General features: G+C 46.7%; 1 protein-coding gene across 1 annotated transcript in view; it reads right to left on the bottom strand.

Moving 5' to 3' along the window:
- LOC123729216 (glutamate receptor ionotropic, kainate 4) overlaps positions 1-20846 on the bottom strand; it is a 494511-nt gene that overhangs the window by 131347 nt on the left and 342318 nt on the right. Inside the window, exons 6-7 of the mRNA XM_045703471.1 lie at positions 16525-16690; positions 9414-9592 (exon numbers count right to left, since the gene is read on the bottom strand). Of these exons, the coding sequence (XP_045559427.1) occupies positions 9414-9592; positions 16525-16690 (345 nt within the window). The remainder of the gene's footprint in view (positions 1-9413; positions 9593-16524; positions 16691-20846) is intronic.

Genomic DNA, 20846 nt, shown 5'->3' with positions numbered 1-20846 from the left:
CACGGTGCCAGGGCTTCCTGCTACAGCTGGAGCTCTACCTGAGCACCGTCTATCCAGCTCCCTCGGGAAGGGAAAGAGTGGCCGCCGTGCCTCTCAGGGAAAGCTCTGGAGTGGGCCAACGCCGTATGGGGAGAGGGAGATGTGGCGTTGGATGACTTCACGGACTTCACCCTCCGCTTCCGGGCAGTCTTCGACCACCCTCCCGAAGGTAGAGCGGCGGGTGAACGTTGTTCCACCTAAGGCAGGATACGAGGAGCGCCCAGGAGTTCTCACTGGAACTTTGGACATTGGTCACTGGAGCGGGATGGAACGACAGGGCTCTCATCGACCACTACCGTTGCAGCCTGCGCGAGGATGTCCATTGGGAGTTGGCCTGCAGGGATACCACGCTTACCTTCGACCAGCTGGTGGACATGTCCATTCAGCTGGATGACCTGCTGGTCACCCGTGGACATCCAGAGAGGGCTCTGTCGATTCCTTTTCCCAGCACCACCGCTCCGGTGCCTGGTGCCTATGGAGTTAGGAGGTCCTGTGCAAAGGGAGACTGGAGGAGGGGCTCTCACGTGTACCATTTGTGGCCGCAGAGGTCACACTGCTGGTCAGTGCCGTGTTGGTTCCTCTAGGGTTCGAGGCAGCAGGCAGGGCACTTTGGCGTCACCCCAGGTGAGAAGGCACCATTCTCACCCAGAGCCCTCTGTTGCACACGTTTTTGTTTGTCACTTTTCCTGAGTTTTACCCGCATTCCCAGCATAAGCCGCTCGTCGATTCAGGCGCGGCTGGGAATTTGATTGACAGATCATTTGTACATAGTTTAGGGATCCCCATCATTCCCGTGGATGTACCTTTCCCTGTTCACGCCTTAGATAGTCGACCATTAGGATCAGGGTTGATTAGGGAGGTCACTGCTCCTTTGGACATGGTGACGCAGGGGGGTCATCCGGAGAGAATTAATCTCTTCATTATTGATTCTCCTGCGTTTCCCGTGGTGCTGGGCCTACCCTGGTTAGTCTGTCACAACCCCACTGTTTCTTGGCCACAGAGGGCTCTCACGGGGTGGTCGCGAGAGTGCTCAGGTAAGTGTTTAGGGGTTTCCGTTGGTGCTACTACGGTGGAGAGACCAGACCAGGTTTCCACCGTGCGCATTCCCCCTGAATATGCCGGTTTGGCTCTCGCCTTCTGTAAAAAGAAGACGACTCAATTACCACCTCATCGACGGGGCGATTGTGCGATAGATCTCCTGGTAGGCGCTGCACTTCCCAGGAGTCACGTGTATCACCTCTCACAGGCGGAGACGGAGGCTATGGAAACATATGTCTCCGAATCCCTGAGTTTCTTTTTTGTGAAGAAGAAGGATGGAGGTTTAAGCCCGTGCATTGACTATAGAGGTCTCAATCAAATCACAGTGAGGTACAGTTACCCGCTACCTCTTATCGCAATTGAGTCAATGCATGGGGCGCGCTTCTTCACGAAACTGGATCTCAGGAGTGCGTATAAGCTGGTGCGTATTCGGGAGGGAGACGAGTGGAAGACAGAGTTTAGTACCACCACAGGGAATTATGAGTACCTCGTCATGCCGTATGGGTTGATGAATGCTCCACCAGTCTTCCAATCCTTTGTAGATGAGATTTTCAGGGACCTGCACGGGCAGGGTGTAGTGGTGTATATCGATGACATTCTCATATACTCCGCTACACGCGCCGAGCATGTGTCCTTAGTGCGCAGGGTAATTGGACGACTGTTGGAGCATGACTTGTACGTCAAGGCTGAGAAATGCCTGTTCTTTCAGCAGACCGTCTCCTTCCTAGGGTACCGCATTTCCACATCAGGGGTGGAGATGGAGAGTGACCGGATTGCAGCCGTGCGTAATTGGCCGACTCCCACCACGGTAAAGGAGGTGCAGCGATTTTTAGGGTTTGCCCATTACTACCAGAGATTTATCCGGGGTTTTGGCCAGGTAGCTGCTCCCATTACCTCACTGCTGAAGGGGGGTCCTGTACGGTTGCAGTGGTCGGCTGAGGCGGACAGGGCTTTTGAGAAGCTAAGAGCTCTGTTTACTTTGGCTCCCATGCTGGCTCATCCGGATCCCTCTTTGGCATTCATAGCTGAGGTGGACGCGTCCGAGGCTGGGATAGGAGCTGTGCTCTCTCAGCGTTCGGGTTCGCCACCGAAGCTCCGCCCCGTGCCTTCTTCTCGAGGAAGTTCAGCCCGGCGGAGCGAAAATATGACGTGGGGGACCAGGAGTTGTTGGCTGTTGTCAAGGCTTTGAAAGGGTGGAGACATTGGCTTGAGGGGGCTAAACACCCTTTTCTCATCTGGACTGACCACCGTAATCTGGAGTACATCCGGGCGGCGAGGTGACTGAACCGTCGCCAGGCAAGGTGGGCCATGTTTTTCACTCGTTTTGTTTTCACCCTTTCTTACAGACCAGGTTCACATAACGTGAAGGCAGACGCACTGTCCCGGCTGTATGACACAGAGGAGCGGCCCATGGATCCCACTCCCATACTCCCGGCCTCCTGCCTGGTGGCGCCGGTGGTGTGGGAGCGGGACTCGGACATTGAGCGGGTGTTGCGTTCAGAGGCCGTTCCCCTCCAGTGTCCCACTGGGCATCTGTACGTTCCGTCTGCTGTCTGTGACCAGCTGATCTATTGGGCCCCCACGTCACCCTCCTCTGGTCATCCAGGCATCGGTCGGACGGTACGCTGTCTGAGCGGGAAGTACTGGTGGCCCACCTTGGCTAAGGACATGAGGGATTATGTTTCCTCCTGCTCGGTGTGCGCCCAGTGTAAGGCGCCCAGTGTAAGGCTCCTAGACACCTGCCAAGGGGTAAGTTACAACCCTTACCCGTTCCACAATGGCCATGGTCACACCTGTCGGTGGATTTCCTAACTGATCTTCCTCCTTCACAGGGTGACACCACGATCCTGGTCGTTGTGGATCGTTTTTCTAAGTCCTGCCATCTCCTCCCTCGGCCCGGTCTCCCTACGGCCCTACAGACTGCGAAGGCCTTGTTTACACACATCTTCCGGCACTACGGGGTGCCTGAGGATATAGTGTCTGATCGAGGTCCCCAGTTCACCTCAAGGGTCTGGAAGGCGTTCATGGAACGTCTGGGGGTCTCGGTCAGCCTTACCTCAGGTTTTCCTCCCGAGAGTAATGGGCAGGTGGAGAGAGTAAACCAGGATGTGGGTAGGTTTCTGAGGTCCTATTGCCAGGACCGGCCGAGGAAGTGGGCAGCGTTCGTGCCCTGAGCCGAGATGGCCCAGAACTTGCTCCGCCACTCATCCACTAACCTCACCCCCTTCCAGTGTGTATTGGGGTATCAGCCGGTTCTGGCTCCTTGGCATCAGAGTCAGACCGAAGCTCCTGCGGTGGACGATTGGTTCCAACGCGTGGAGGAGACATGGGACGCCGCTCATGTCCACCTTCAGCACGCCGTGCTGCGCCAGAAAGTGGGCGCAGACCGTCACCGCAGTGAGGCCCCGGTGTTCACACCGGGGGACCGGGTCTGGCTCTCGACCCAAAACCTGCCCCTCCACCTGCCCTGCCGGAAACTGGGTCCGCGGTTTGTGGGGCCATTTAAAGTCCTGTGGAGAGTGAACGAGGTATGTTATAAGTTACAGCTTCCCCCCGATTACCGCATTAACCCCTCGTTCCATGTGTCTCTCCTCAGGCCGGTGGTGGCTGGTCTACTCCAGGAGACTGAGGTGCGGGAGGTTCCTCCGCCCCCTCTGGACATCGAGGGGGCCCCGGCGTACTCCGTTCATTCCATACTGGATTCAAGACGTTGGGCGAGGGGCCTTCAGTACCTCACGGACTGGGAGGTGTATGGTCCGGAGGAGAGATGCTGGGTTCCGGTGGAGGACGTGTTAGATCCTTCTCTGCTGCAAGAGTTCCACCGTCTCCATCCGGATCGCCCCGCGCCTCGTCCTCCGGGTCGTCCCCGAGGCCGGTGTCAACGCACTGCTGGAGCCGTGCGTCAGGGGGGTACTGTCACGACTTCTGCCGAAGTCGATACCTCTCCTTGTTCGGGCGGTCCATTTTTCATTTTCCATTTGTTTTGTCTCGTTTTTCCACACACCTGGTTCTCATTGTCCCTCATTATGTGTTGTGTATTTAACTCTCCAGTTTCCCCCATGTCTTTGTGTGGTATTGTTTATCTGTGTTTATCTGTGTATACCCGTTTTGCATTTCGTGTTCATTGTGCCGTGTGCTTTTGGTTCGCCTGAATAAAAGGCTCCGTGTGCTACCAAATACCTGCCCTCCTGCGCCTGACTCACTTACGCATACCTGACAATTATTTTAATAGTTGCTAATAAGAGGAAACCGACCATATGATACATTACTTGCTTGTTTGCTAACATTTGTTCAACCGTTTTATAGTGTCAGATTGTCAGGTCAATTTAAGTCAAATTTAGTGGAGAAGGACAGGTGGACACCACACTGCAAAATGCACATTGTTCTAAGTCTTGATCTTGAAGTGTTGAGAATGAAGATGGACAACAGACGACAGAGTTTACAAGCTTTTTTACCAGATTTTTAAGTTGACCAGCTTTTTAATCACAGTTAATATGCCTTTAAATGTGCAGTACAGGTCAGGGACTTCAGCAAGTTTACAAATATAAATAATGGAAAGAAAGTGTTTTTCCTTTGGCTTGCACAAAGCCAAACTTCCTCAGCTTTCTATTGTTCTCATAGCCCCTTTTTTTCTGTTTCCCAGGTTTTTGTTTTGGGGCGTATAGTTCTTCCCCACCATGCTGAGCACAATATCTGAGCAAATCCGATCACAGCTTTGTATAGTAGGACAACACGGGGGGCTGACATATCGAGATTACATTCAGTGATGCTGAAGCTAAACCCCCAGACCACTAACGCCCTGCTGCAGTACACACAGCAAATACACTGATTTATTTAACTACTGGAGGGTTAAATATAATACTTTCACAGAGCTTATATGAGTCCCACTTAAATTAACACTTTTCAGAGTATTGAAAAAATATTCCCACTGTCTTCATTGTAAGAAGTATACCTCTGGCTGACCAGCATTCTAACGAAAGATGTAAACATCCAGAAACAAAGAGGATAGAATGTCCTGCGTGAAGAGAGGGTAATAAGATTAGACTCTTTTATACAAAGTCCTTACAGCTTACCATGTAATTAAATCCTCAGTCTAGCACAAAATGTTGGCCAAAAGCATCAATTTGCTCGGCCAACATCCTCTCCTCATGAGCGGGCTGCGTGCCAACAAACTATCCACAGCACCACTACACACCTCCTCCAGACAGAGAGATGGAGAAAAGGAGGAGTAGAAGACAGAGGAATGATAATAGAGGTATGGAGCGACTGTAGGACAGAGGCGAAGGCATAGAAAGAAATCCCACTGTCAGCTCTTGTGGGTTGTTACTCTTTGCCCCCCGAGTTGCCATGGTGACAGGATGCCCAGCAACGGCCATCAGTATCTCTGATTGAGGCAAAGATTGAGACTGAAGAGGAGAGTGGCAGAGAAATAAAACAGTAAGAATTGACTGGATGAACACAGAAATATGACAACAGAAAAACGAATCAGCGATGGAGGGAGGGAGTGTGTGAGGGAGAGATAAATTCTTTAGAGGGAGAGAATGAAAAACATTTAGAGAAAAAAAGATGTAGAAAAATATTCATTGGGGCAGGGATATTAGCTTTGCCTGATGACTCATCCTGAATTGAATTACGCTGCTCTATCAATCACGCCATACATCAGTCTGAATCTGCTGTCCTAGAAGTCGTTTGAGCTGATGTCAAAATGATGTGATTCATGATTCCTGCAGGCCGGCTCGGGCCCAACCCATCGGTTTCTGGAACCAATCAAAATGGTTTGAATGTGTTGGCATTCGAGAAGTCACCGGGGAGGAAACAAATCCAGACTTATCGTGGAGAAGAAACGTTAGTGGGCGTGGCTTTTGGCCAGATCGATGCGGATGGGAAGACGGGCACATTTTTGCGTGTCTCCTCAGAGGATATTGTGAGGGATTGGCTTTTCCAGTGCCAGTCCTGCTATGGCACTGGCATGCACTAGTGTTGAATGCTGGAAAGCCAGTTATCGAGATTTACCGAGATTTACCGCCCAAAACCACTCCCATTTCCTAGGATAAATAACTGCGAGAAACCGGTAAATTATAATAAATGATTTATATCAACAGCATGACATGAAATGGAACTGTCAAATTATTTGCGACTTCTAAATATTGCTTCTCTACGGCATTCTCTCTGCTCTCTGCATGATCAATCATCAACGCTCACGGTGGGGACAGACAGCCCATCTCAGTACGGAGCGCAGTTCACAATGCATGCAGACCTATCATCTCATCACGGTACCTTTTTTTCTTGTGACAGGTAGGCTTACATTTGCTGCAGCGTAGCCTATGGACCGAATGCACGTCTAATTTACACATCTCCGTCTGGCTTTCGGGGGTCACCTTCAGTTTTGATTGTGAAGATTTTTTTTTTTATTGCAGCTGCAGACTTTTGAAACAGCCTATCCCTCGAATATCATTGCATTAAATCGGAGCATAGGCGAGCAGTCTTTCTCTCACTCTCTCTCATCAATTCCATTCAGATTGCATCCAAAAAAGATAATCCTGTTCAAGATAGACATACAGTACAAGTCAAAGGTTTGGACACGCCTACTCATTCAAGGGTTTTTCTTTGTCAATGAGTAGGTGTGTCCAAAGTCTTGTTTTCTGAATGTTAAATACAGCAGCCAATAGAACTCACAGGGAGTTTGAAACAAGAGCGAACGAGCGATGCCGGTAGGCTACAGCAGTTATTTATTAAGTCCCCTAACCATTTCAATCTTCGTGAAGAGAATTGAATGCCATCTGCATCTAATTCTAGTCCTATATTATTCAAGGGTGTCATTGGAATGATGAAGATAAGGACAATGGAACTTGTCTCATTTAACTGTTGAAAGCGAGGAAGGAATGAGGCAACAATAGAGAGAAAGAGGAGGTAGGCTAATAACATTAGGGGAAATATTATGAAAAGTATATATGCGTCAGCCTACTAATTCGCTAGCCTACGCTTCTAACTTTGCAGGCCGCATGTGCTGCACCAGAATCGCATGTTCTCTCAGCTTTATCATGGTTTGAACGAGGTGCGTAATTCCAGTCCATTTAGTACAGTATAATACAATACGGTACAGTAATACAATTCACATTCAAAAAAGATCAGACTACTGGAGCTTGTTTCATTTATTTACCCAAGAGAGCATATAGCTAGCTACATCTATGGGATTGTACGTTTTTCTGTAGTGCGTAATGTGCAGTAGCCTATATTGTATATCATATATGTATTGGAAAAGGACACAATCATTTAGAATTTTTTTGGGCATGGGCTCATAAAATGTCTTTAATGTACAGTAGGGCTCATGAAATGATTTTTATGTACAGCTCATCAGGCTCAGGTAGCACTGAATTTTCAATCAAAACTCTAATAAAATCCAGACATAGACTATATACTTTATATGCTTTTGAATTACACTTCCGGTTTTGGTGGGAAATACCGGGCTACCCGGGAGAAAAGGGATTTTTTTCAGGATTAAACATTTGTAAAATAACAGCAAATATTCAAACCGAGCATGCACCCTTAGCCAGTGCTCAATTGCTCTCTCTCTTGGTCTCCGTCCGTCTCTTTGTCTTTCTCTCTTTCTCTGTCTCTCCATTTCCCTTTAGTCACTGTCTCCTTCACTGCAGCCACGTATCCAATATCTATGTTTTAATTACAACACGGCCATTTGCTGCAAGGTGCCTTTCACCTGTGTTTCTGCCACCTTAAGATCTAATCACAGCTCTTTAGAATGGATAGCAGGAGTCTTGTCCTATCACCCAAAGTATTAACTTCATGTCGGCGTCGGAAGAACTCTGCCAAGCTACAGAGTGTTCTATTTTGTTGCTTTAATTGCTAACTTCTCTGTTCACTTCAGGTATGGTTATATTAGTGGAAACAGACATCATTGAAAGGTCATATTGACAGTTTACTGCGAAGAATAGTAATATCTGATATGAACGTCCAATTAAATCTTATTATATTATGCATGTCAGACTAGCTCTTCACAACTGAGTGGATATAGCTCAATGGTAGAGCACATGCTTTGCATGTATGAGTCCCCGGGTTCAATCCCTGGCTCTCCACGGAACTGCCAATCTCAGCTGGTGTTTTTACGGGGCAACAGGTAGCCTAGCAGTTAGGGTGTTGGGTCAGTAACTGAAAGGTTGCTAGTTCTGACTTGACACAATGAAAAATCTATCAATGTGCCCTTAAGCAAGGCATTTAACCCTAATTGCTCCAGGGTTGCCGTTGATAGTGGCAGACCCTGACCGTGTCCCCACTCTCGGAGGGTCTCAGAGAGAGTTGGGATATGGAAGAAAAAAAAAACACATTTCCAATTCACACATTATTAATACAGACTTGTACATTTGTGAAATAGGACAAATATAAGCACCCAGCAAAGAATGATCTTATTTATAAATACACAACATATAACTTAATGAGTGATAGATGCCTTCAATAGAAAGCATAAATAGTTCAAAAAGAGTTCATCATTCCATGATTGAAAAATAGGTTATTTTATCAACAAAGAAAGTCGTTGCTACCAACAGCTGTCTGTAAATTGTCAAAACGGGAAAAATACATATTATAATAAACTTTAGTCACTTCTATTTTCTTTAATCTACAACAATATTAATTAGTGCTTGTGATGTTAAGGATTGTATTTGTTATAAAGATCAACCATTTAAACCTATTAGGGATGTAGTCTTTGGTAGTCTTTCTGATCTTACAAAAACAAATGAAGTCAGATGAATGTACTTCTCCATTATTAATGAATGATCACAGAACAGAACATAATTTACATCTCACGCCTGTCACTTGAAGTAAAATGATTTGACTGACTAGACCTTTTTCTTAAAAAGCTAATTGCATTGGTTTTAATATCTCCATATTTCCCATCTCTAGCATTGGTTTTAATTTCTCAATATTTCCAATCTCTGCTGCTACTCTTCGGTACTCTAGTGGTTTAAGTGCTAAGCCCAACGGCACTCCACAATCTCCTCTAATTGTATTTGCACACCATTCTACTCTCCAAATATGGAGTTACAGATATTCCATGATTTATTCATGCTAGTAGGCCTACAGTACGTATATCAGAACTATGTGTATGATGTTGAAAGCTACCATTCATTCAGTCCAACACTCATTCACCGGTAAGTGATTCAGCCTGTAACTCGTTCAATTCTTTTCAATATCAACCTTGACCCTGAACTTTATCTTGCCATCGACATATAGATATTTTCAAAAATGTGTCATCAGCTACTGCTGAGATGTCTCAGAACATCGGGAAAGAGCACACTGTAAAGCATTATGACAGACAGACTCACCCTTTCCAAAATGATGTGGGACATTGTCGCGTTAGCGTCCACAATGATGGTGGCAGTCTTGTCATCGCGAATCTCCTTGAGAAGGGGTGTGGGATCCTGGCTGTCATCCAGCATGCGAACCGATAGGGTCTCCTTGGAGATGAGGAACTGGCGTAGCAGTCTCTCCAGATTTAATAAGCCTGTGGGGACAGGGACGCAGACAGAGATGTTATTATGAGCAGGTAGACAATGAATCTCCAAAGGTTAACTGTGATGAATTTCTGAGTATTAAAGTCACATTTCTGGAAACTTGCGCTGACAGTGAAAAACGACAAAAACGTTTCAATTGAATAAGTTAAAAAAAATACAAAGACGTCATTTTGTGTGAGAAACACCGTATTCATAAAAAGAACAGCGAATCGATATTTTCGACCCGTCCCTGAAAAGAGAACGTTATTTTTATGCCTTGTTTGTCAATAACACGGTCATTAAAATCCTTCCCACCGAAAATAATTGAACTGATGACCTGTAATTACAGCTAATTGTAAAGTCATTAATTGCTAGGTGATATTTTTAAACACCATCTCCAGCATTTAGTTCCCAGAACCGCTTCAATGAGATTGGATACGGGTTAATTAGAAGTGAGGTAATGAATATGTTTCCAGTGGCACTTTACTGAACTTCTAATACAACAGAGACCAAGCCTTATTCGTGGTAGAAAAAGCCATTTTGATAGAGTTCATTTGCTGTGTTTTTTCCCCCCCTCCCTTCGAGGTGACGTTATATACATGCATAGGTGTCAGAACATACAGTACATTGCAATACAACTTAATCCAGCATTGATCATAGTAGAGCCTATTTACATATAACTATTGTTTTCTTCCTTTGGTTACATGCAGTAGCAGCAGCAACTGTTCCTAAGGCACTGCGTGTTCCAACTCATCGAATCCTAATGCCTTTAATGGTTTGTTTCTCCTAGAAACGCACATCATCAGCGATGATGCCTGTCTGCTCCGAGACTGTCAGCTCCGTTACCTGTTGAGTTACACAGCGTATCTGTGATGAGCCTTCGAAACCTTCTCAATCTTCATTCCCTGCTTGCAATTTCACATTTAGTACATTTAGTTGCCCCTCCTGTCATTCCCTTGCATTCAACCAGTGGGGAATAAATTTCCATTTGGTGTCTAGGCGGTGCATGATTCAAAGCGACACAAATAAAAATGGAGTATGTACGTGGTGTCTTCATTTCACAATCTCTTTTGAGCAGCCTTGTCGCTTCAACGTTTCAGGCTTTTGAACCCATGCTAATGAAAAATAACATCATTATTCTCAAACGGAGAGGCACTGTTTCTCGGTTGGCCGTGGAAAAAAGGGAGACCGTTGAAGGTTAGAGACGTGTGAAGTCTGTTTTCTTTGTGGAGGCTGTGCTGCTGCTGCCCTGCAGTAGTTGGTTTGTGATTCTACAATGTTGTAGGTACCTCATTGGCATGGGCCACACATACTGTAGCACTGCCTGACGCTGCCTCTCAGGCAGACAGATAAAGGTAAGGCCTGCCACTCAGTCTGGGCAGCCAGTCACTTCCCCCCTTTTCACAGGCCGTCACATTTCACTGGGCTCTCACAAAGCCCCGACTCTCATTTACCTTCCTGCACACTGTGCCTCTATGCAAATACACTGCTCAGCCAGGACCAATGACAGGTCTGTGCTGTGTTGCCAGTGTCAACACAGCACTCAACTGGCTGCACACCAGTCTGTTGGACTGGGCTGCTGGACTCCTGCTGTCCGGGAACCCTGTACTCTACAACCGAATGGGTGCAGTTTGCAGAATTTCATGGCATTTCACAGTAAAAGATGGATCTACTTTTTAAACAGGCCCGAACCCAAATGACCATGATTAATCAGGTGATTTAAGCGATTGACAGGCGGATGGAAGAGAGTTAAATTACTTCAATGTAGTTTTCCCTCCAGACCAGCAGCATTTGTTAACTGGAGTGCTTGGGATAGGACAGGTGCTAACGTCTAGGCATTGGTAGCGTGTCAGTACATGAACTTACCCGAACCTGAATATAACCACACAGATCAAAATGTCGATAGTCTATCACTCTCTCTTATATAAACAGTTCAGCGTGTCACTAGAGCTCTTTAATGGGCAAGGGTGGGGAATTTGGGACGTTGTGGGTCTGAGTGATCCTTTCTCATTTTTCCCTGTTGAAAGAAAACTTTCTTCCATTTTTCATCCTGGTAGACGAGCAAACAGCGGACCAGGGCTCTCCTCTGCTTTGTTCTCATTAGACCCCCCCAGGGAAAGCTGATGGAGAAAGCTCACTCTCATCCCTCTGTTTAGAGCCTTAGGTGGAGCCATATTTTCTCCACAGTTTCCTCACTTACTGATGTCTTTCAGTAGGGAGGAAGTGCAACAGAACTGACACCACAGCAACTATTCATTCTGATGGGGAGAATTAAGGTGGGCTGACGTCTGCTGTTACTGGAGCTGTAAATATATCATAATCCGTATTGGAACTTTCTCTAAATGCCATCACGGCGGGAGGATTGCTCAGCTTGATCCCCAGACAACAAACAACAACAAGTCATTTCCGGTAAACAGCTAAATCACTTCATCACCCCAGTTAACCGGTCCGTCTTCCCACAGAGTTTATTCATCCAGCTCTCTCCGGAGACAGAGAGACATTATTTTACTTGATCAACTTTAATTACAGATTACTCATGACATTTTCCGAGCAGAGAGTCGAATCGTTGAGCAAGCATATCCTATAATTGTTCCTCTCCAAGACACAAACATCTACCTTGACAGTTGGAGAAAGCCCAGAACTTTGGCGTGTGTGTGCCTTTAAAACATTTGGTCTAACCTCTCTCAATAAGAAACATAGGGAGTTGGTTGCTATGGTGCATGTCATCCGAGAAGTCATTTCAGTTTTACATTCAAAGGGTACTATTTGCCTTGCTTCTAGCTCATTCATTTCGGACGATAAAATGCTACATTAGGTGATAGCGGATTCATAACATAAGATGTTGTGTTGACCAGGATGCCCCCCACCCCCCTGTCCCCGCTGGTCTTGTCTGAGCCAGTCCCCCAGAAATAAAGTGTGGGTGATCTGTCCCCTCCCACCTGTCTGCTGCCCGCCAGCTGACCTCCCATGCACAAATCTCCCTGTTAACAAAGTGCTCCCCTCTCCCACACAGTCCTTCTCCACCCCTGTGGCTAGGTTCTCTATGTTCTACTGTACAACTCCATGAGTGCGGTGACTGCACACACAACTGCACGGCCATCGACAGCGGTAGGCAGGTTAGCCAGATTAATGGGTGTCCTTCTTTGCGTTAGCTCCACACTCTCTCTCTCGCTCTCTCTCTCTCTCTCTCTCTCTCTCTCTCTCTCTCTCTCTCTCAGCCAGGAAGCCAGGGGCAGGCTGGGAAATATTCATGACTCGGCCACGCTCTATTAGGCTGTCACCGGCCCGCTGTGATTAATGAGGCCAGTGCCGACCGTCACGGGGCCTCTGCCAGCCAGCTAACGCTACCGCGGCTACTGCTACTGCTGTTACAGCACATTGCCGAGCCCAAGCCGTCATTGGTATTTTACAGTGGCGCTGCGGAAGGGGTCACATAGCAGGGCAATCACTACAACCCGTGTCATTTCCAGACAACCTCTCCCTCTGCCCCTATGTGCAATTGCAGTAGTATGTTTAGATCCCCTCCCTCAGCTAAAGTGACTGGCATCCTCCTTGCTGTCCAGGAAGGGAAGGGCCATGCTCCCCCTCAGCAGCCTTATCAATTCCCCCTTAGCCCACACTGACACAGGCAGGATCTCATACAGAGCCATATAAAAAGGACATTTTAAAGTTTGAGGTTCCTCTCTCACACAGCTTGTTGATGGTGAGATCGCGGCCCTTCATGGATATGTCAATATTCCCCAGCGTTTCATAACTCTTGCAAAGCACGGAACTGTCATGTGTCTGTGGGCTGATTACCAACATCGTTTGATGAGCTCTCCGTTAAACGGCAGATTGACAGCAACAGGCATAAACACCAAGTGGAAAATAACAACTAGCTAGTTTTGACACCGGCAGTCATTGTCAAGAATCAAAGTCCAGGCAGTTCTGAGTCACTAACTCTTCAGCTGTTGGAGGGCTTCTTTTTTTCCCCTCCCTCTTTTCTTTCTTGTTATCTCTGTTTCTCGGGTAACACCTCAGTCAAACTGGCTTGGTTGAGCATAAACGTCAACCATTATTTTCTGAAGTTGGTTGGGAGAGTTGTGTGAGGGGTGGGGGTGATGGTGAGGAGAGGGTGGGCGGGCTCGTGCCAGCTGAGAACACCTCGGTTCTAATCGAGAGCTGAAATCCAGTCCGCCACACTTCAAAGCCCTAAGCTGATTAAGGGGAAAGTTGGCCTGTAGCAGATGGGGTCAATGTGACTTTGTACGGGTACTTGTAATTACTGATTTCTGTACGGGGAATGGTGGAAACAGACTGGGATTTAATCTTCCATTCTTTCATACTTTTTTTGTTGTTGCTTTGTCTTTGACGTCTTTGAGTCTGGCGGTTTGATCATGGATCCATACTGGGTATTTTCATGTATTTCTCTTTTTAAGGTCAGACATGACATTGTCGTCTCAGGGTGGGAGGTGTTGGATGATAAGTGTATGCGACATCACACAAGAATGTCACACTGGAATAAAAGAGGAAGATGCATTAATGGACTACGTGAAAAGCAAAGTCATTTGCCTGCGATTTACTAGATGATGATGCATTTTGGGGAGGAAGAATTATGCAAGAGTAAATGCATTTGGGTTATAGATAGGCTTGTGTGTGGGTGTATCAACTGCAGGGTGATTCTGCATCTATTTGAATGCACTGTATCCCAAAACCACAGTGTGTGTGTGTGTGTGTGTGTGTGTGTGTGTGTGTGTGTGTGTGTGTGTGTGTGTGTGTGTGTGTGTGTGTGTGTGTGTGTGTGTGTTTTATTTTTATTTATTTTACCTTTATTTAACCAGGTAGGCTAGTTGAGAACAAGTTCTCATTTGCAACTGCGACCTGGCCAAGATAAAGCATAGCAATTTGACACATACAACAACACAGAGTTACACATGGAATAAACAAAACATACAGTCAATAATACAGTAGAAAGAAAAAGACAAAAAATAGTCTATATACAGTTAGTGCAAATGAGGTAAGATAAGGGAGTGAAGGCAATAAATAGGACATGGTGGCGAAGTAATTACAATATAGCAATTAAACACTGGAATGGTAGATGTGCAGAAGATGAATGTGCAAGTATAGATACTGGGGTGCAAAGGAGCAAGATAAACAAATAAATACAGTATGGGAATGAGGTAGATAGATGGGCTATTTACAGATGGGCTATGTACAGGTGCAGTGATCTGTGAGCTGCTCTGACAGCTGGTGCTTAAAGCTAGTGAGGGAGATATGAGTCTCAAGCTTCAGTGATTTTTGGAGTTCGTTCCAGTCATTGGCAGCAGAGAACTGGAAGGAAAGGCGACCAAAGGAAGAATTGGCTTTGGGGGTGACCAGTGAGATATACCTGCTGGAGCGCGTGCTACGAGTGGGTGCTGCTATGGTGACCAGTGAGCTGAAATAAGGCGGGGCTTTACCTAGCAGAGACTTGTAGATAACCTGTAGCCAGTGGGTTTGGCGACGAGTATGAAGCGAGGGCCAACCAACGAGAGCGTACAGGTCGCAGTGATGGGTAGTGTATGGGGCTTTGGTGACAAAACGGATGGCACTGTGATAGACTGCATCCAATTTGTTGAGTAGAGTGTTGGAGGCTATTTGATAGATGACATCGCCGAAGTCGAGGATGGGTAGGATGGTCAGTTTTACGAGGGTATGTTTGGCAGCATGAGTGAAGGATGCTTTGTTGCGATATAGGAAGCCGATTCTAGATTTCATTTTGGATTGGAGATGCTTAATGTGAGTCTGGAAGGAGAGTTTACAGTCTAACCAGACACCTAGGTATTTGTAGTCGTCCACGTATTCTAAGTCAGTGCCGTCCAGAGTAGTGATGCTGGACGGATGGGCAGGTGCGGGCAGTGATCGATTGAATAGCATGCATTTAGTTTTACTTGCATTTAAGAGCAGTTGGAGGCCACGGAAGGAGAGTGGCATTGAAGCTCGTCTGGAGGTTAGTTAACACAGTGTCCAAAGAGGGGCCAGAAGTATACAGAATGGTGTTGTCTGTGTAGAGGTGGATCAGAAAATCACCAGCAACAAGAGCGACATCATTGATGTATACAGAGAAGAGAGTCGGCCCGAGAATTGAACCCTGTGGCACCCCCATAGAGACTGCCAGAGGTCCCGACAACAGGCCCTCCGATTTGACACATTGAACTCTATCAGAGAAATAGTTGGTGAAACCGGCGAGGCAATCATTTGAGAAACCAAGGCTGTCGAGTCTGCTAATAAGAATGTGGTGATTGACAGAGTCAAAAGCCTTGGCCAGATCGATGAATACAGCTGCACAGTAATGCATCTTATCGATGGCGGTTATGATGATGTTTAGGACCTTGAGCGTGGCTGAGGTGCACCCATGACCAGCTCTGAAACCAGATTGCATAGCGGAGAAGGTACGGTGGGATTCGAAATGGACGGTAATCTGTTTGTTAACTTGGCTTTCGAAGACCTTAGAAAGACAGGGTAGGATAGATATAGGTCTGTAGCAGTTTGGGTCTAGAGTGTTCAAAGGGGGATGACCGCGGCAGCTTTCCAATCTTTGGGAATCTCAGACGATACGAAAGAGAGGTTTAACAGGTTAGTAATAGGAGTTGCAACAATTTCGGCAGGTCATTTTAAAAAGAGAGGGTCCAGATTGTCTAGCCCAGCTGATTTGTAGGGGTCCAGATTTTGCAGCTCTTTCAGAACATCAGCTATCTGGATTTGGGTGGAGGAGAAATGGTGGGGGCTTTGGCGGGTTGCTGTGGAGGGTGCCGGGCAGTTGACCGGGGTAGGGGTAGCCAGGTTGAATGCATGGCCAGCCGTAGAGAAATGCTTATTGAAATTCTCAATTATAGTGGATTTATGTGTGTGTGTGCGCATGGAATGGAATGTGTGTATATGGTACAAATGGCAACAAAGAGTTAGTGGTGCGTGACCCACTCACAGTCGGCCTGGGCACAGATGAGGCAGGCTGTGGTGCTGTTGAAAAAGGTGAGCAGGCCAGCCACGGCCAGGCTGATGTCTGTGTTGGTGGGGCGCAGGTCCAGGGTGGTGAAGCGGGGGAACTGAACCTTCAGAATGTCCTCGGGGGCCACTTTCACATAGGGAACCTACAGAGAGAGAGAGAGAGAGAGAGAGAGAGAGAGAGAGAGAGAGAGAGAAGATAAGGTTCAGGATGAATGAATAAAGTAACAAAGACAGTTTCTGATGGACCGTTAGCTCTTGTTGTATGAGAATATTGTGTCAACAAAACAGCACGATCCTGACAAAACCAAAGCATTGCTAGAGGAGATGTTTGTAGCACCGCTCGTTGAGCAGTTCCAAGTGCAATACTTTGGCGAAGGAGTGTGCAGAGTACAAAATTACAATTGTTCATTATATTCTCATTAGGCTAATTAGAAGCATCTAATATCTGAAACTAAAACAAAGTCATTTGAATAATTCAAGAACTCCCTCACAGACGCCTACTAAATTAACTATAACTCCTGGGCTTGATTAAATAAAGAACAGTTTATACACTGAGTGTACAAAACATAAAAAAACCTTTCTAATGTTAAGTTGCAACTCAGCTTTTGCCCTCAAAACAGCCTCAATTCATCGGGGCATTGACTCTACAAGGTGTTGAAAGCGTTCCACAAGAATGCTGGCCCCTTTTGACGCCAATGCTTCCCGCAGCTGTATCCAGTTGGCTGGACGTTCTTTCGGTGGTGGACCATTCTTGATACACACGGGAAACTGCTGTGCGTGAAAAATCCAGCAGCGTTGCAAATCTAGTTTTTTATTTAATTATTATATATTTTCTTACTTTTTACCCCTTTTTCTCTCCAATTTCATGATATACAATTGGTAGTTACAGTCTTGTCCAATCGCTGCAACTCATGTACGGCCTCGGGAGACGCGAAGGTCGAGAGCCATGCATCCTCCGAAACATGACCCAGCCAAGCCGCATTGCTTCTTGACACACTGCTCTCTTAACCCGGAAGCCAGCCACACCAATGTGTCTGAGGAAACACTGTACAACTGGCGACCGAAGTCAGTGTGCATGCGCCCAGCCCACCACGAGTCGCTAGAGCACGATGGGACAAGGACATCCCGGCCGGCCAAACCCTCCCCTAACCCGGACGACGCTGGCCAATTGTATGCCGCCTCATTGGTCTCCCGGTCTCGGCCGGCTGCGACACAGCCTGGGATCAAACCTGGGTCTGTAGTGACGCCTCTAGCACTGCGATGCAGTGATGAGGCTAAATGAGTCCCAAGCATTAAGTTAAAAACACAAAACTCGGATAAGAATCTATAAGAGACCAAAAATCACAAACACTTCCTGTAACGTTCAGGGATGTTCAGTATTGATTGGGCGTCTGTTTTCACAGCTGGGGTTTGATGTGCTAAATAAATCGCAGCCGTTCGTTCAGTGCCTCTGCTGTGGATCCAGTCATAACAAGTCCTCAGTTTCTCTAAGAGGATAAACACAAATGTGCAGAGAGTCTATGAAGATGTCCAACCCCCCTCGCTCCCAACTTCCAAAGTTATGACTAACATAACTTACACCTGTGACGCACAAGTGCATCTCCTCCCCCCTCTACCTCTCCTCGCTCCTGTCTTCCAGAAGAAATTGAATCCATCTCTCTTTTAATTCACTATCCACTGAGGTGTGGATGGATGGACCCAGACTGATGGGCAGCAGGCTGTGGGGCCTCTGGGAACGCAATACACCAGGTGGGCAGCAGCTAGTGCAGTGGGGCTTGAAGGGGTACCTGGAAGGATGCAGTTTGGGCCATGAGATAATACAATGTTTATTTAAACTTTATTTAACTAGGCAAGTCAGTTAAGAACAAATTCTTATTTACAATGACGGCCTACCCCAGCCAAACCCTAACCCGGATGATGCTGGCCCAATTGTGTGCAGCCCTATGGGACTCCCAATCACGGCTGGTTGTGATACAGCCTGGAATCAAACGAGGGTCTGTAGTGATGCCTCTAGCACTGAGATGCAGTGCCTTAGACCGCTGCGCCACTTGGGAAGCCTCTTCATCACAGCAGGTTGCCTGCCTGCACAGTTCCGCGTGCCCATACATCGCTCTCCCTATGCCCCTGTATCCCCAATTCATTTGAAATCCCTGCCCATCAGGGTGTAATGGAGTCCCCGGGAAGCGTGGATGGATGGAGCGCGCTCTTTTCCTGACAGGCAGTGGCTGTGGTGGCAAAAATGTGAAACACGGATAACGACCGAGCCACACAGGGGAAATGCAACCCCTCCACCACTCCCCACCCCTCTGCCCTTCCAGGATCCCTACTCGCTCTCGCAGCACGGATTGCAGAGTGTTATCGTCGTGCCCCTTTTGTTTGGAGAGCCTTTCCGCTCTGGTAGCTTTGCTGTGAAGCAGTCGGGTTTGGAGAGAAGAGAGGAGACCTCCATTGGCCCATTGGTGAATACTTGTTGTGATATGTTGGCTCAATGAAGGAATTATTTGTCTACCAAAGCATGAAACCACAGCAAAGAGGCCTGCTAAACTGACATAAGAACTAGCCCAGTAGCTCTACAGTGAACAGTATGAATAAAACAATAAATCAGTGTCGAAAATATAAACGCATCAGGAAGGAAAAGGTTTGGTTTCTTTGGTTTCAGTGAGCTCAAATAAGAAGTTTAACTCATAGAACAAATGAAATGTTAGTTGAGAGGTGCTCTTCGTCAGGAACAACAATGCAGACCCTGGAAGTTCTATAAAAACCAAGGCGACAACCGCCACGAGACAAAGTTGTGATGTCAAGGGTTCGTGTCTGTGAGACGGGGGAGTGGGTCATGATCACCCTGCTCGACGTAACCTCCTCCTCCAGTTGGCTCTGGAAAACCTTTTAATGTCCCTCCATCATTGAGGGACTACTAATGAAATCACACTTCAGTAAAACAGATACATAGACAGCACACTTACTGCTGTCTTACCGACAAAGGTTTCATAAGCGAATGAATCACATTGACCCATATAGGTATATGACTGTTACGGGAAAAATAGGATATTATGCAGTGAAATAGCCATCCTCTGACAGATCACTTACAGCAATGCAATCGTATGACACTTAAACCCCACTACGTCTCTCGGAGCTTGAAGAGGTGGAGACTGAGGGGAGGGTTGCTAGTGTATTAGAGATGCAATTTCTGGTTGTGTGTGTTGAGTGTGTGCTACTGCCGTGTGACAGAGTTGTTTAACGAGAGAGCTCCGCACAGGACTCTGAAGTGAGGCAGCGAGCCAGAGAGCAGGGCTAACTGGTAAACCGGGCGCTATCCACGGGGTGTGAAGAGAACACACTGGAGCACCTGCGGTACGCACCATGAACGCCTACATAATGCTACCGTCTCACAAGCATGACCTTGGCCCCCCGACTGGTTGGTGTCGCATTCGCAACAGTAAGTTTCGAACGCGACTCTTCTATGACGGTGGGGTCTACATTGTGGCATTCTCATAGATCAGGATTGTTATTCTCAATGGTTTACGACAGGTGTCATTACGCCGGGACGAGACGGCAGTGCCACAACCCTTTTGGGCTGTTTGAGTGGACAGGCGTACCCTTTGGTGTGTGCAATGCACCAGTCATTTTCCAATATTTTATGGGAAGTGGTGCTTGGTGACCTCACCTGCAATCATCTACTTATCTATCTTGATGGCATTATTGTCTTCTGAAAAGACTTAGTGGTAATGGTATAGTGATAGTGGTAATGATAGTGGTAATAGTATAAAACCTTTATGATGCATTGTTCAAGTAAAGTGTAACCACAGACCCCTAAAACAAGCGACAGTAAAACACAGAGAATACCAATGCAACAAGCAAATGCATTCTTCTGTATTTGCTCAATGTCTGTTATGGTGTTCTGAGAAGACTCAAGGTTATTGTTGGGCTTCATGTACTTTGTTTTCACCTAAAACAATGTTCTTATTCCACACAAAAAAGGACTGAGAAAGACTCTATTTTTGGTCGAGGTGATCTCCAAGACATAGCTTGAGGTTTCCTGCAAACGTTGTGTCAAATGATAAAAAGTATACATTTCTAACTATGTGGAAATTAGCACGGTTTCTCAAAGCGCTTGGTCTGAAGGTGAAACCTAATTTACCGGGCCTGCTTCCACTGAGAAGTTGACAAGTGTCCAACTCAAACCTATATGTAGGCTGTGAAACAACATCCATGAGCCCTTGGAGTCCCCAGAGGGAGGCATGCAAATCTGATGCCATATGGTAAGCCAAAATATAATGAGATCTTACATCTGTTACCTTG

Source organism: Salmo salar, chromosome ssa20 (genome assembly GCF_905237065.1).
Source record: "Salmo salar chromosome ssa20, Ssal_v3.1, whole genome shotgun sequence".
In the NCBI taxonomy this organism is placed as follows: Eukaryota; Metazoa; Chordata; class Actinopteri; order Salmoniformes; family Salmonidae; genus Salmo; species Salmo salar.
Note: the sequence above shows the minus strand (reverse complement) of the source record. Positions and strands in the feature narration are given on the sequence as shown.